The sequence below is a fragment of the Vipera ursinii genome (assembly GCF_947247035.1).
Source record: "Vipera ursinii genome assembly, chromosome: 1".
Lineage (NCBI taxonomy): Eukaryota > Metazoa > Chordata > Lepidosauria > Squamata > Viperidae > Vipera > Vipera ursinii.
This window is the reverse complement of record NC_139512.1, coordinates 190,533,812-190,549,364: the sequence shown is the minus strand read 5'-3', so window position 1 is coordinate 190,549,364 and position 15,553 is coordinate 190,533,812. Positions and strand designations below refer to the sequence as shown.

The following is a 15,553-nucleotide window of genomic DNA, read 5'->3' as shown; positions in this document are numbered from 1 at the left end:
AGCGAAATCCTTAAAACTCACGTAGTGTGTGGTGGATGGATTACTACTCATTACCAGTTTATCTGAAACAAAGTCCTATCTGTAATCAAGACTGTTATTATTTTATCTGTTTTGACCATAGAAAATAGTTTTCTATAACATGCATAACAAAGGAAAAGTCCAGGCCAGATTTCCCAGAATAAGTAAAAAAATACCATTTTGTGAAAAACAATTTCTGCTTCTCCCCAGACCAAGAAAAAAATCCACTGATAAATTTACATATATGCTTGATTTTGCCTAAAGAACATTGGCAGAAAAGAATAATAAACTAGCTAGATTTCTGAGGTACACTTGAAGAAAGTGGCCTGCTACTTTCTTTTAGATAGTTATAAAATCAGAGGAAGTTGGATTCAGATCATAAAATCTCACGAATATATGTTCCTTGGAGAAAAATCTTGTGAAATTACAAAGCTCATTACATGTTGACTTGTTCTCCCATCTACTTGGCTTTTCATAACAAACCAACTGCCAAGTAGACTATCACTAGGGCAAACTTTATACTTTATTTTTTTTAAAAAAATATTTTATTCAAATACAAATAATACAAACATAACACATAGAAACCTAAATAAAAACAATACAAAAAAGTACAAATACTACAGTGCACCCACACCCCTGGAGACCATTTTTATTACCTATATTTCTTCTCATATAACAACTAACAATATACAATATATTTCAATTGTGCCTTTATCCCCTCCAAAACAGCATATATTCTTGAGCAGGTTTTTATAAAACTTTATATTTTGCACAATAAAAGTATTAAGATCTTTGTTCCCTTATGGATTACATAGTTAGACTATTTTCAGAAACCCATTTGATTACCTCTTTGGATCCAAATTCTACCCCACCACAAAAACTGCTGCTGAACATGCTATATATAAGATCATCTTTTGTTTGGCTTTTCCACTATCACAATGTGACAATTGCTCTGATTTGCATACAGGCTGCCATGTTGCCTTTTTCCAGTTTCCCCCTTAGATCAAAGAGAGGAAAGCATTTCCAGAGCTGTTGATATGAAAATATAGCAATATTGGCCTTTTGTAGCAAAACAATAGTGTGGTATGAGATTTTATAAATCATTGTTTCGACACGTGCACTGACTATCATTCTGAAAAAGACCAAAGGGAATTATAAAACAGAGAAGTCGAGGAGAATTGAAATGAAGGACATTCGGACAGTGAGGTTGATAATTGTCATTAGCTATGCGACTTTTCCGTGTATATAAATGATTTTTATTAAAAAAAACTTTGGTATCTGCTTAAAATCATATATTACACAGTTGAACATCCTTGTGAATTCTGGCTTACATTTTCATTATGAAACTGGTCCTTGTGTAATCTTTTTGTTCACAAATGATCACTTTGAAAAAAGTCACAGAGTATCCTGAGAACTACCAATATTCATACTTTATATCTATTCACAGAATAACTGATCAACTTATTGTTTTTTGAATGTAGAGTAGTATTTCTGATAGATAAATTATATAAGAAGATGAACAATGATATGAATTCCTCATATTGTCGATATAATTTGTGAACAGAGCTGGCATTTGCATTCGTCACAGGATTTGTTTCCTGTCATTTTAATTCCAGTTTGTTTTAAAAGTTTTGTAGCTGCTTTCAAAAAGTGCAGGTTTTTGGTATTCTTTTTGGGTAACATCATCAGTGCTAGTGCTTCAACGCTTCGCTGACATTGATGATGTTACCCCGTCTGGGTGCAAGATCATTAAGAAGCATCACCTGTCTTTGGGTGTGTGTAAGAACATTCTATCTGCCTGTTTAGTATGGAAGCACATCCAGAAGACTGAGGGTGATAACTCCATATAACAAGAATAAGATTGTGCTGGCCTATAGCATTATGGAAAGGGTGTCCTGCCTGAGGTGCACTTATTTAGAATGGGATGGACATTTTGCCAGGCTATATTAAGCCACCCAGGTCCTTTTTCCTTGGGCCATTGGCAGGGCTTTTTTTCTCATAGAACGCTCAGAACGGAGTTCCGGCACCTTTTTGGGATGGAACCTTGTAGGGTAGGCCAGGAGGTTTGTATGACATGTGTGAGTTCCGGCACCTTTTTCTTTTATAAAAAAAGCACTGGCCATTGGTAATATAAAAGGAGACTTTTTGAAAAAAGGGGAATCTTACAGGTTCCGCTGTTTCTGCAGCAAAGGACTTTTGGAAGGTGGGAAGCAATCTAACCTCTCCTACGTGTATAATGGATAAAAGCAGGATATGCAGGGAATATTAGTATGTATATGTGCAAGCACAATTTTTGAAGACTTAACCTGGCATTTGATTTGGACCTAAAGCCTCCCATTTGAAAGCATTAAGCAATTAAATCAACGTAAGAGTAAGGGATAAATAGAAGATTGTTTTTATTTTGTACAATTCAAAGTGACATTCATAATGTGTCTGATTCCTTTTTCCCCCACAACAACCCATTCAGGTGGATTGGGCTGAGAGACAGATACTGGCTCAAAATCATTCAGCCAGTTTCTGTGCTTAAGGAAGGACTGGAGCTCCCAGTGTCTTAGTCCAGCATCTTAGTCATTATACTGGAGTAACTCAGATTCTGTAATTCATCTTGTTCATTTAACAGTTGGTTTGACATTGACTGACAATGTCTAATAGTATAATACAGTGACTTCATAATCACACAACTGATGGTGTACTAGAACAATCTAATGTTCTGTACTCAATTTAAACAATGGCATTGTTATGTCAGTGTAAAGCGTGATTGCAGGAAAGTGACTTAGCCACAGAACTGGCAGGAACATTCCACCCAACTCAAGTGATTGGCATGCAAAGAGTCTCTCGTTATTCAGACAAAATGTAAGATACTAAAAAGTCTTTTGAATCTTTGAGGGCCTTCTACACATTGGTATTTCACATCAGAGTTTTTATGATTCCTTTCAGTAATTCCATCTCCAACTACATACAGTCCTACAGTTTACAATTTATGGCAATTATGAAGAATATGCAGATACAGTGTTTATTAACATTTTTTTTTCACTCTTGTTCGGAAAATTTCCCATCACTATATAGGAAACTACTTAAATATAAATAGAATTAATAGTGCTCTGATTGAATCAGAAAAAAAATGGGATGAGAAATACAGCCAACAAAATGCATATTGTTAATGAATGTAGCAAGTAAAGTAAATGGCCTGGACCAAGATATACAAGATCCACAAGCAGACAACTAGGGGTGATTTCTTGGTCCGGCCTACCTAATGGGGTTGAGTGTGAAGCATATTATATAACTAAAGCAAGCCTAATTTCAGCAAAGAATATAACTCAAGTATACAAACGTTCGTTATTACTAGAAGAAAGTGAGGGACTGAAAAAAACATTTGAGGAGTTCATTGAAGAATGTGATGACAGATCAGAAAAATCTAGCGGGAAATAGATATGAACAGCTACTGATTTCTGCAGAGACTTCGTGTGTTATGTTTGTGGTATTGGGAATGATAAAAAACTCAGAATATCAATAACTCACACATTCATCCTTAGCCACTTCATTGTATGAGATTGGAAATAAAACATTAATTCTATGTCTGCTGATACAATTAAATGTTCTCAAAAATATAGGAAAGGCCTTTTGGACACATAAGAACGATTAATTGAATTAACGCCTTGAGGCTTTGGCAATGGGTGCAATCTTTAGAGAGCTTACATGTGTAAATGACATGAATTACATGTATGCTGCAGGGTAGAAACTGTAAAGTTGGTGCTAAGCACCCTCAGTTGATTAATCACAATGATCTGTGTTATCTACAAGATGTGCATGTTGACTTATGATAACTATAGTCAATGGATTAGTCTTTGCAGAACATGACTGAATAAAAATAATAATTCTCCAATTCCTGTACCAATAAGTATGTAGTAAAATGATAAAATAAATGTGCATCAATTTACATATATCCCGATTACCATTTCTGCCCAAATTAAGTAGATCCTTATGTGGTCTTGAAGCTCATACAAGGCAATGTTCATCTTAGTTGGAAGGGTGAGGTGGTGTTCGTAGTAGATTTTAGATTATTTATTTATTTATATGTAAACATTTCTGTTTACATCTCTCTCAAAGAGGGACTCTGGAAGTGTACAATAAAACATAACAGTATATAAAAAATTAAAATGTTACAAATAAAACATTACATTAAAAACATTAAAAATTATACAAATTTTTAAGGAAGCAAGAATAATTAAAATTGGTTGACGAAGGCAAAGAGAGGGCACTAACAAACCCCATGACTGCCTGCTCCTCTGGGCTCCCTACACAAGCCTGCAGAGCCATGTTTTAACTCCTTTTCAGAAGGCCAGAGAGTGGAGGCCTGCCTCACCTCTGGGGAATTAATATTCCATAGGTGGGGGCAAAGTCAGAGCGGGCTCTATTCCTGGACCCTGAAGGAGACTACAACATACTTTCCCTGCCTGATCGGGTGGGCTGATGTAATGGATGGAGCTGGTTCTGTAGGTAGCCTGGCCCCGTGCCATGAAGATCAGTATAGATCATAAACAACACCTTGAATTATATTGTTTTTCTCCTCTTCATATTGCTGTTTGATATTTTAACATTTTGGAATAATTTTTTGTGATCGTTTTCAAACAAAGTTCTGAAGTAATTTAGTAAACGAATAACAAAAAAAATCATGCCTCAGCAATTGAAAATAATCTCACAGTTTAGGGGTTAGAATAGAATCGTACACTCTTCAAAGTGTTGGCAGGTATCTGTGGCATCATATCAAGTAGACTAAGAAGTTCTCTTGCCCTGCTGTAGACATCACTAGAAGGCTGAAGCAGTGGTGAAGAAATGTAACTTTGTACCATCATCATTACAGAAAATTATTTCTGACTTTTAAAGTAAGTTATGGACATAATAAGTGATTAGAAAACAGTGTTCATTGCAGACGTTTTTCTACATATTTGCAAAACCATAAAGAATGACTTTTAAATGTTTTTTTAAAGGGCAGTTTAAATGGTATGGTATTTAATGGCATTTTTTGCCGCAGAAGCAAAAATAAACATACAAATAATTTTGTCTTACTCTATATGATTGTTGGGAAACATGCAGGAACATTTGGATTCAGAATATTAAATGGAATCACTTCTCTAAAATCTGCTTGCTGTTTTGCTCACTTAATTTTGTGCTTTCTTAATAGGAACTAAGAGAAACTTACTGCACACAGCAGAAAGCGCTTGAACAGCTCCACAAAATCAAACATGAAAAAATTCAAGAACTGGAAAGAAAAAGAACTGAGCTTGCTTTGAAAAAGAGTGTAGAAGATGAGGCTACACGGTAATGTGTTCCTCATTTTTTCATCTAGCCTCTTCATCTTATTCTCTGTTTCCTATTAATAGGCAGCAATAAATACAGAAACTGCATTTTGAGAGTCCTTATGAATGCTAGTATTCACCACTCTTTACTGATTACATTGCTGTGACAAAATTAAAATCAGGCTTAAATTTATTCCTAACATTCTGCATTTCAGCAAATAGTAAACATTAATATTGCTATAACCAAGACTTTGCATCATACAGGTGAACCTAAATCCTTCAGAAGGGAATCAATAAGAAGCTGGTATAAGGTTCATGTCAAGTGTTTGCTACTCAGTCTTGCTTTTCAATACTAATAACAGAATAATTATGTTTTTTGTCTTTCAAAAGAAAAGCAAAACAGGAAAAGGAGAACTTGTGGCAAGAAACCATCAGGAAGGAAGAAGAAGAAAGAAAAAAGCGTCTGAAAGAAGATCGAATGCAGGAAAAGATCCATGAGGAAAAACAAAGAGCTGAGGAGGCCATTGCACGAGAGAGGGAGATCCAGAAACAAAAAGTGACAGAGCAGAAATTTGAAAAGGAAAGACAAAATGAACAAACAGGAATTCTAAGAGAGACTGAACAGCAAAGGCAGAAACAAAAAGCAGAAGAAAAAAAAAGACAGGAGAAGATTGCAAAAGAAGCTGAGGAAAAGCTTAAACGATTTGAAGAAGGGAAGAAAAGAAAAGATATTTTTAATTCGCAAGATTCTGAGAAATTTGTTTCCCATTTAAATGAGAAAAACGTAAATGTTCTTAAACAAACAAAGGGAAATCTTAAGTCTGTCATGAAAAATGAAGGTAACTATTCTTTTTAAGATTTGAGTGGTTTGGTTTGGATTATTCTGTAGTTTGAAAGAACACTTAGGAACCTGAGGTGGACAGAAGAGTCCCTCTCATGAATGCTCCAGTCAGAAAGCAGATGCTGGTTTTTGCTGGTTTCCCCTTCTCTTTGCTTTGCTTTGGAAACCTTCTACTGAGGACAGGGGACTTTTATGGAACAGTGGTAGTAGCCACAGAAGAAGGTTCCTGTGCATTAATGAAAAGGCATTTGTTATGCACAGGACATTTAGATAGGATCTACCATGACCTCTGGTAGCTGTCTACATTGTCTTTTGCTGTTCCTGATTGGTGAGGAAATAGGAGCTTAAAGGGATGGCAAATTTTCAGTAGCAATGATTCCTGTGTGTTTGGCTCTTCTTCCCAAGACTTAAACAAGAGAATAAGGTGGTGTGCTTGCAGAAATCCTGACCTTCCTAGGAATAGACTTTTGAGAAAGCATTTCTCAGGAACTATCAATCAATAATTAGTTTCTCCTTGACTCTTCAGGCCATGCAGTTAGTGCTGCTGATTCAAAGACATCAGTAGGCTTTGTGAATTATAGAGCTTTATACCCATTTGAAGCCAGGAATCAAGATGAGATAAGCTTCCATTCCGGAGATATTATTGAGGTAAGTTATCATTTCTGAATACTAAATAGTTTACTTAATCCCAAATAATTTTGTGGTGTGTTTTCTTTAAAAAATGCACCAGCTAACACGTAGTAGAATTAAAACATATTTGTAAACAAGTTAAAAAACAACAACGTTATATTTGATTATTTTCTCTTTTCCTTTCCAGGTTGCTGAGAAAACTGAAGGAGAACCTGGCTGGTTATATGGAAGTTTTCAAGGACATTTTGGCTGGTTTCCATGCAATTATGTAGAGAAAATACCTGAAAACGAGAAAGCCGTTTCACTTCCCAAGAAAGCCTTACTTCCTCCGACAGTCTCTCTACCAGCTACTTCAGTTCCTCTAGAGTAAATATAATTTTATGTATTCAATTTAGTGACTGGCTGGCTAAGAATAATAGCCCACTACCACCACCAACAACACACACACACACACACACACACACACACACACACAAATAAATAGGCAATCAGCAGCTGAGGTTAAAGAATAGCCATTAATACAATACAAATATTTCAATAAAACTAATTCACAGTGAATGCACCAACATCACAATTTTTTAATTTAACATAATGTGCGACAAGCTGATGTCTGTTTCCAGTTTAAAAATGTAAAAGTATTTGTGCTGTGTTTTGCTATTGTGTGCTTCGTGTATTAAAAATAACAGCTGTAACTGGAGGATCCATCTGCATGCAAAAGGTTCCCAAGTTGCTTTCAAGAATTTCTCTCTTTCTGCAGAGTAAGGATTCCTTAGCAGCTGCAGAAGCTGTGAATTATAAAGAATCCCTAAGATGTCCTTTCTGGGAGACCATGAAAGTTTTTTGACTACTTTGCTAGGATGTTGGGTTTTATTGAAAGTAATCCCGTTATGTAAATGTTTTGATTTTGCAGAGTACATTCACCCAGTAAACCAGCAGACGAAGCAGAGTACCAAAATGTATCTTTTGCAAATTTAAATCCTAGCTCATGGCAGAAAAAGTCTGCCTTTACTCGCACTGTTTCCCCAGGATCTGTTTCTCCCATCCATGGACAGGTATGTTCATGGTTCAGAATAGAAGTATTGCCACAGGGTTGGGAGCATTAATATGCCAAGGACACCAAAACACATAAGTTTTGTACTTTTGGTATTTTACATTTTTATGTTATTATTAAATGTATATTTGGGGTTGGCTTTTCTTTGGGGAGCTCATTTTATAATGCCAGAGTCTTTGGGAATGAACTATCTACAAATGGAAAGTACTCTGTATTCTGCTTCATATAATACAATATTACAGTATATATGAGAAATACATAGTGGTAATCTGCATAAATGGCTAATTATTTGTTTATGAAAGGTTACCCTGTCTACTACACAAATTTTCAAGGTAGTTTACTAGATTTTGTCCTGCTTTGATTCTATTTTATGGAAAATTTTCCATAATTCAGTTGGAATTTGTAGGCAAGACAATATATATAGTATGTTTTTGGAGTGAAAATATTTTTAGTTTATATTTTGTGTCTTTAAAACTTGCATGGCTGGCATTAATATACTACCTTTGACAGGGACAAGCTGTAGAAAACATAAAAGCACAAGCACTTTGCTCTTGGACTGCAAAAAAAGATAATCACTTAAACTTTTCAAAAAATGACATAATTACTGTGCTGGAGCAGCAAGAAAATTGGTGGTATGGAGAAGCTGGTAGAAGAAGAGGATGGTTTCCCAAATCCTATGTGAAGATTTTGCCTGGAAATGAATGCCAAAGAGAGGAGTAAGTAGGGCTGTCAGAATATTTGAACTGAAACTATTGGCAAAATACATGTGATTTGTGTAGAAGGTGAATAGAAGACTTTGTTGGAGATTTGGAAGGATTCATGTGGACATCTCTGTTTCCACAGAGATGATTTTTTAGCACGTCTGTCTTTAAACTTTGCTGGCTTTGAATATTTATTTTAGAATTAAGAACAGTTGCACAGATAATTTTTATTCTCTTTTTAACTGTTCATACGTTATATTCCCAAATTTTGGGATAAACTCAGAATTTTTAAAATGAAGTTTGAAATTGAGAAATATATTTGGAAGAAACCTTTTACCAGATGTAGCGGTTTTATCTTAATAAACACAATATCCACACAGAATTCTCATCTCCCTTCCTTTCTTACATTTGTGTTCTTATTAGTGCCTTCTGCTGATAGGTTTGTAGGAAATCACCCAACTTTAAACCATGGATTCCAAGGATGGCTTATTTTAGCAGAATTAATATTAACCATAGCATACTGAAGTACAGCTACTGTGAAAAAGAAACTTCATTTTGAATCCAACCCAAGGATAGGATGGGGAGGGATATATGAGAAGAGAAAGAGATGAGGCAGCATCTCATCATATTTAACATGACTTGATGAATTCTTTCCCTTATTTCTAAGCATCTCTAAGTTTGACTCATTGAGTGTGGAAAAATAACTTTAACTTAATTATTTCTTTTTCAGACCAGAAGCTGTTTATTCAGTTATAAATAAGAATCCTTCCACATCAACTTGTGTTTCAGGTGAGAGTAAGAACTGCATTTAAGCACTCTGATTCTTAAGTCTTTGAATGAGTGTATTTGTCTGAAGGAATAAAGAACATGCATAGCACTGCACAGTGTCTCAGACACCCATGCTAGAACACTAACATTGTTTATCTGTCCAATACTATAAATGTTCTGAGATAAATATTGGAATAAGAAAGATAGAAAAGCCTTTTATTCTGGTCTCCATATATTTTACCTGAGGCATGTACTTTTCCTCTGAATACGTTAATAAAATAATTTAATTAAAAATGAAAGTTAAATGCAGGTTAAATTATGACACATGATAAGAAATCAGCATGCTGGATTCGGAGAAATGAGCCTAAGCATAGCATTCAAACTCTCATCTGTTAACCAGCATTAACTTAAGTGAAGAATAAAATTGCCATCCTTGCAAATACCAAAATGTGCAGTGTATATATGTGTGATGAGGGTATGTCTTTCCCTCCGTTAGTAAGCTACACTTACAAATCACAGTATATAGTATCATATTTCTAATATCTAAGTTATTGTTTCTCATATATAAAATGTAGGTTGAATCTACTCTTTCATATTTTAAATCATATGAAAATATCCTCTTAAGTGTCTGCCATGCTAGACCCAGATAGATGAAGGGACACTACACATAGCTAAAGAATGGTGTAAGATGTTCTAAATGTGAGAGGAACATGTTCGTGTGTGATTAAGCTATTGAAGTATTACATTTTGACTTTGAATTTTTCTGTCATTAAAAAAAGGTTATCTATAATTCCCTTTGTTGCATGATGTTACCTGAGCATTAGTGAAAGATTTTGAAGTAGAAGGGATTACATGAACCAGTGTTTTACAATCTTTAGTCATATACAGCTTTATTACATGACTGAATTTTTCTCTGCCTTTTCAGAATATATAGCACTATATTCTTATTCAAGTTCTGAGCCTGGTGATTTAACTTTCACTGAAGGTGAAGAAATAATAGTGAGTCAGAAAGATGGGGAATGGTGGACTGGAAGAATTGGTGATAGAAGTGGAATCTTTCCTTCAAACTATGTCAAACCAAAGGATCATGAGGTAAGACTTCCCAGGTGTTCTGCTTCCCAAGTGTTCTGCTTTTAGATTTTCTAAGGTTGTGCTATACTTCAAAAATGGGTGCTTGCAATAAAAAAAGGGGGAGAACTAAAATTAAACTTGGGCTCCCAATTGTTTCTTCTTTCTTGTAGACTTCTCCTCCAGCTAGCAAAACAGGAACATTAAATAAAAAACCTGGTGAGTATTACTGGTTTTTTCATGTTATTATATATTATAATCATTCATTTTACACTGATACATATTTCTCATTAGAAATTGCTCAAGTTACAACATCCTACACCGCATCAGGAACGGAACAGCTGAGTCTTGCTCCTGGACAGCTGATTGTAATTTTGAAGAAAAATTCTAGTGGATGGTGGCAGGGAGAACTACAGGTAAATAGATCAAGAGGTTTTTCTGACTGGGTATCAGGTTCCTTATCTAGATGAGCAAATTATGTCTGTAAAAATACTTGCTGCTAAAAAAAATGCATTTTTTCAAGAAAAAAAATTATTTAAAAAGGAGATCCCGTTGGTTGATTGATTGATCAATTGAAATCAAAAGCAATATTCAGAAGTTAAATATAAATTAAAACAGGAAGGAATAAGCAGATAGACATATTAAACACTTATCTACCAAAAACTAGATCTGGTATCCCTCTTGCATCATCTGCTCTTGAGAGGAATTTAGCACTCTTCCTCCTTATTGGCACATATGAATCCAATCAGTGCTTTTTTTGTAAAAGAAAAAGGTGCCGGAACTCACACGTCATACAACCCTCCTTGCCTATCCTATAAGGTTCCATCCAAAAAAGGTGCCGGAACTCCGTTCTGAGCGTTCTATGACAAAAAAAGCTCTGAATCCAATAGTAGGAAAGAACACATTTTTTTTTTAATCCAGCTGTCCCAAAATGTAATAAAGGCATTAAATCTGAGACCATGGTTTGTTCATAGGACAGGGCAAGAAAGCACAAGATAAGAGGCTCTCACTGCCAATCTGAGCAGAGGTAAAAGTGCAGATGTAAACAGATATTAGATTTTGTATCACCAATTGTGTTTTTCAGGCGAGAGGGAAAAAAAGACAAAAAGGATGGTTTCCTGCTACTCATGTGAAACTGTTAGGTCCCAGCCATGAAAAGGCTATGCCAACTGTTCATCCAGGTGAGCAATTAAAGCTTGTTTCTGATTGGTGCCTGAGTTCATAGCAAAGGGTTACTTTTAGAGCTTAGCATACTGTGTGATTTCATCCATTATAATTTGTAACCCATGGTTTATGACTTAGATTCACATGGGAATTGTGATATATTAACAAAAAACAGATCCTCCTTGTTTTAGGTGCAAGTCATATAACTTGTGTTTTATTTTTGGTTTGATTCTTTTGTTTGTAGTTATAGCTTGTTCTTGATAATCATTTCAATGTAGTTATTTATTGTGTTAATTTCTTTCTTTTCTTTGATTTCTTTGACTTCTCAATATGTAAATATATTGAATATATATATATTCTGGCTTTTCTTCAGATTTTGTATAAAATCATTGATATCTAGAGTTCTGATAAAATCATATAAAATACTTGATTATGAATTATAGCCAAACTATTTGAATTTTATAAAGTTTGGGGCTTTGTACTTTATGAAGAAGAAAAAAAACAAGTCTTTATTCTGAGAGGCAGTCTAAAAAATTAGCACAAGAGAAAGTAAAGCAAAATGTGTGTTCTATTGATACATGTTTGAATTTAATTGCATCAGAATGGGGGGCATATATTGAATTTATTATAAATAATATAATAGAATCTTTGGGAGAGACAGTCTATAAGTAAATTTAGGAAAATAAATTAAGTTTCTGAATTTAATCAAATTTCATTTAACTAAAAGAATTTATTAACTGGGGAAAAATCGGGCATTATTTTCCCCATTAAATGTCCTAAAGAATTTGTACTATTTATTAATAGTAATAAATAAGTGGGCAAGAGACAACTATGTATAAAAATTTAAATGATTTATAATTGACAAAGCTTACCTTCACAAATGTTTAAAGATTGAAAGTATATTAGTAAATGTTTTTTGCCAACACTCTACTTTTTTAAAAAAGACACCTTATTGCAGTTCAGTTTTTTGCAGCCCTATACTTTTATGATAGCTTCTTTTAAGAATTGAGTGCAGAATGGTCAGATCCACATTTGCTGAGATAATCAATCCAGAAGTCAAAACTGTTCAACTCAGAAGCAGAACTGGGCCATTGAGACTATGGTTGCTATTTCTGAATTACCTATGATGTTAAATGTAAATATGTAACATGCACAAACTGAAATAATTAGTTTTGTAAATTTCTAGGCAAGGATGGGGATTTTTACAAGTAGTGAAATAGTTATTGTTGGTGCTCCTGAAGAACATGTCCTTTGTCATATTTTTTGTTTCTATTAGTGTGTCAAGTGATAGCAATGTATGACTACTCAGCAAACAATGAAGATGAGCTCAATTTTTCTAAGGGGCAGCTTATAAATGTACTGAACAAAGATGATATGGATTGGTGGCAAGGAGAAATCAATGGCATTTATGGCCTCTTTCCTTCAAACTATGTGAAGATGACTGTAGACTCTGATCCAAGTCAACAGTGTAAGTAAAACATGCTTAAGTAATGATTGAATTTCTCTGTATTCATGCTTTGGTATGGAATAAATTCAAATACTTCATTCAATATAGGTGTGCATTTGTATGGTCACATCCATCTCTGCAACAGAAAAATGCTGAGTTATTTAAAACTGTAGGGCTAAAAATAATGACTAAAATAATTTAATCACTCAGATAGATTGCTGTGGACGTGCATTTTTGAACATGGCAGTAGTTTTTAAGGAAATTGTTTGGAAAGCTCAATTAAGTATCCCTCAAATTATGTTATGCTGAACTCTTCCTATGGGTAGTGAGCTATTTGAGTAAGAGAGTGATAGGCTGATTTAATTTATGTCTGGTGCAGTCAAAAAGATTCTCAGTGGTTCATACCATTGAGAAACAATATACAAATAATATAATAAAATCAAAACAACAATGTAAGTAGCATAATAAAACAGGCAAATTGCACATATAAAATAATAGTCCAACTTTCCTCAATAGAGTTAAATATGGATTATTGCCTTCTTTCATTTTTTAAAAAGAAAGCATCAAAGAAGTTTTATAACATAGGCTTCCAACCTCACAAATCTGATCCATCAGATCTTTGAGGTAGACCAAGTCAGGAAACAGACCCTACAAGGATTACAAGCATGCTACCTTATTGTTGTAGGGTTGATCTTTTGTGCCATCAAGTTAGTTTTCTTGAACAATGTTTTTGGCAATGTTTGCACTTACCTACTTCCTAGGACTAAGAGAGTTTGTCTGGCCTAAGGTCACCTGACTGACGTCATGCCTAAGATAGAAATAAAATCCAGTCTCCAGGTTTCTAGCCTGGTGCCTTAACCACTATACCAGACTGAACAACAAAATTACAATCCTGAAAACTTGTCAAAGTTTCTCTTTGCCCACCTAGTACCAAACAGAATCAAAGTGAGGTTATTTTGAGTTATCTCTGTACTGAAGCTAAAGCTCTGACATTTTTCAGAGTGTACAGCTCCTTCAATTACATAATATTTCTTGACATCATTCTTATTACTACAGAGATTACCAACTTTTCACTACTCTGGTTTCTAATTGTTAAGAAATCTGCGTTTTGTCAAGGGATAGAGATAGTTTTGAAGCAGAATTTTATTTTTATTTTTTATTTTTTTAAAGAAAGGGAGATCAAGAATAAGGTATAATTCCATACGTAGCCTAATATAATTAAAGTGCCTGGTAGAATCTAATTTTTATACATATAGTCTTATGTCTCAGTTTGTGAATAACTGGAATAGTGTTGGCTTCAGCATTCACTGTTTTGTATGTTTCCTCTAACTTTTGCTTTGCTTACCATTTGATCAATAAAACATGAATGCTCATTTTCTCTTTTGTGATTGTGATTTGGCCTAATTGAAGGTATTTATGAAATTTGAATTATTTCCTATATAATTAGAATGATTTTTCTGGCTTTTACACAGTTAACAATGTAGTTCATACTTTTAGATTTAACATATGTAACAAATTGGGCTGCACCATAGTAATTGAATAAGCCAATGTTTGTATGTTGGGATATTAACAAGATAGAATTTCCTGGCATTTTTATCTTACTCTAGAAGACCAATCTCATATTTGTGGGTGGACCAGATTGTTATCCTTTAGAGCAATTGCAAACATGTCATTTGTCTACATAGGGACAGTTTTTTGATAAGAAAAGTCATCCCCATATCATAATATTGGGTTTTTGGTTTGTTTTTTATGCATATACCAAGAAAGAAGCTGCTGTAAACAAAATGCCTCTGGTTTGTATATATTATGCAAAGTTAGTAATTACTTATATTCTAACCTAATAAGAGTTGGCTTGTATGAACTTCAGTGTTGGTATCACAGTTACTTCAAAATGAAAACCTGTTTCTTAGAAATATGTAATTACTCTAGTAAAGATTTCAGTACCTACCCCACACACATACACTCCAGATACACTGCAGTTCTTTAGACTGCTTGTATTTTTCCTCTTTCTCCATATTCTGATATGAACATGGAAAGAGTTGGTAGCATATTTAATGCATCAAAGGCCTGAGTGCTGACATGAATTGGATGCCTATGTACACACACATACACATAAATATACGTATGCATACGCATGTTTAATAAGTGTAGTTTTTCTTCCATCCTGTATGGTAATATGAGTATTACATCTCATTTTATCTACTATAGCTCATTAAATAAAATCTGAACATAGCACCATTTGGAAACAATATGCTACTGTTTTTAGGTCTGCTCATTCTACTTATAAAAGGTTATGTTAGTAAAAAAGCCATAATTCAAAATGAAGTGCCAAGATAGCTTCCTGGAATCTGGCTTTTCTCCCAAATTTGATGGATGTCCTAATATGATATTAGCATATACCTTAATTATGTGTTTCTCAATAACAAACGGTACCATCTAATCAGACATGATTAGTACTTGCAAGCTGATGGAGAAACTGAAGAAACATTCTTAAAGAAATGGCAGTATGGCCCACCACTTTCATTCTGTTAACTCTGGAAATCACATGGACATGTAGTCATGAAGGGT

The 15,553-nt window shown here is 34.4% G+C and overlaps 1 protein-coding gene across 2 annotated transcripts in view; it reads left to right on the top strand.

Moving 5' to 3' along the window:
• Positions 1-15,553, top strand: part of ITSN2 (intersectin 2) — a 73,819-nt gene that overhangs the window by 37,136 nt on the left and 21,130 nt on the right. For both annotated transcript variants that reach the window (XM_083351815.1, XM_083351814.1), the window contains 12 exons: positions 5,201-5,337; positions 5,706-6,154; positions 6,683-6,804; positions 6,974-7,152; positions 7,697-7,838; positions 8,348-8,553; positions 9,269-9,327; positions 10,232-10,398; positions 10,548-10,593; positions 10,669-10,790; positions 11,459-11,555; positions 12,815-13,006. In XM_083351815.1, the coding sequence (XP_083207941.1) occupies positions 5,201-5,337; positions 5,706-6,154; positions 6,683-6,804; positions 6,974-7,152; positions 7,697-7,838; positions 8,348-8,553; positions 9,269-9,327; positions 10,232-10,398; positions 10,548-10,593; positions 10,669-10,790; positions 11,459-11,555; positions 12,815-13,006 (1,918 nt within the window). The remainder of the gene's footprint in view (positions 1-5,200; positions 5,338-5,705; positions 6,155-6,682; positions 6,805-6,973; positions 7,153-7,696; positions 7,839-8,347; positions 8,554-9,268; positions 9,328-10,231; positions 10,399-10,547; positions 10,594-10,668; positions 10,791-11,458; positions 11,556-12,814; positions 13,007-15,553) is intronic.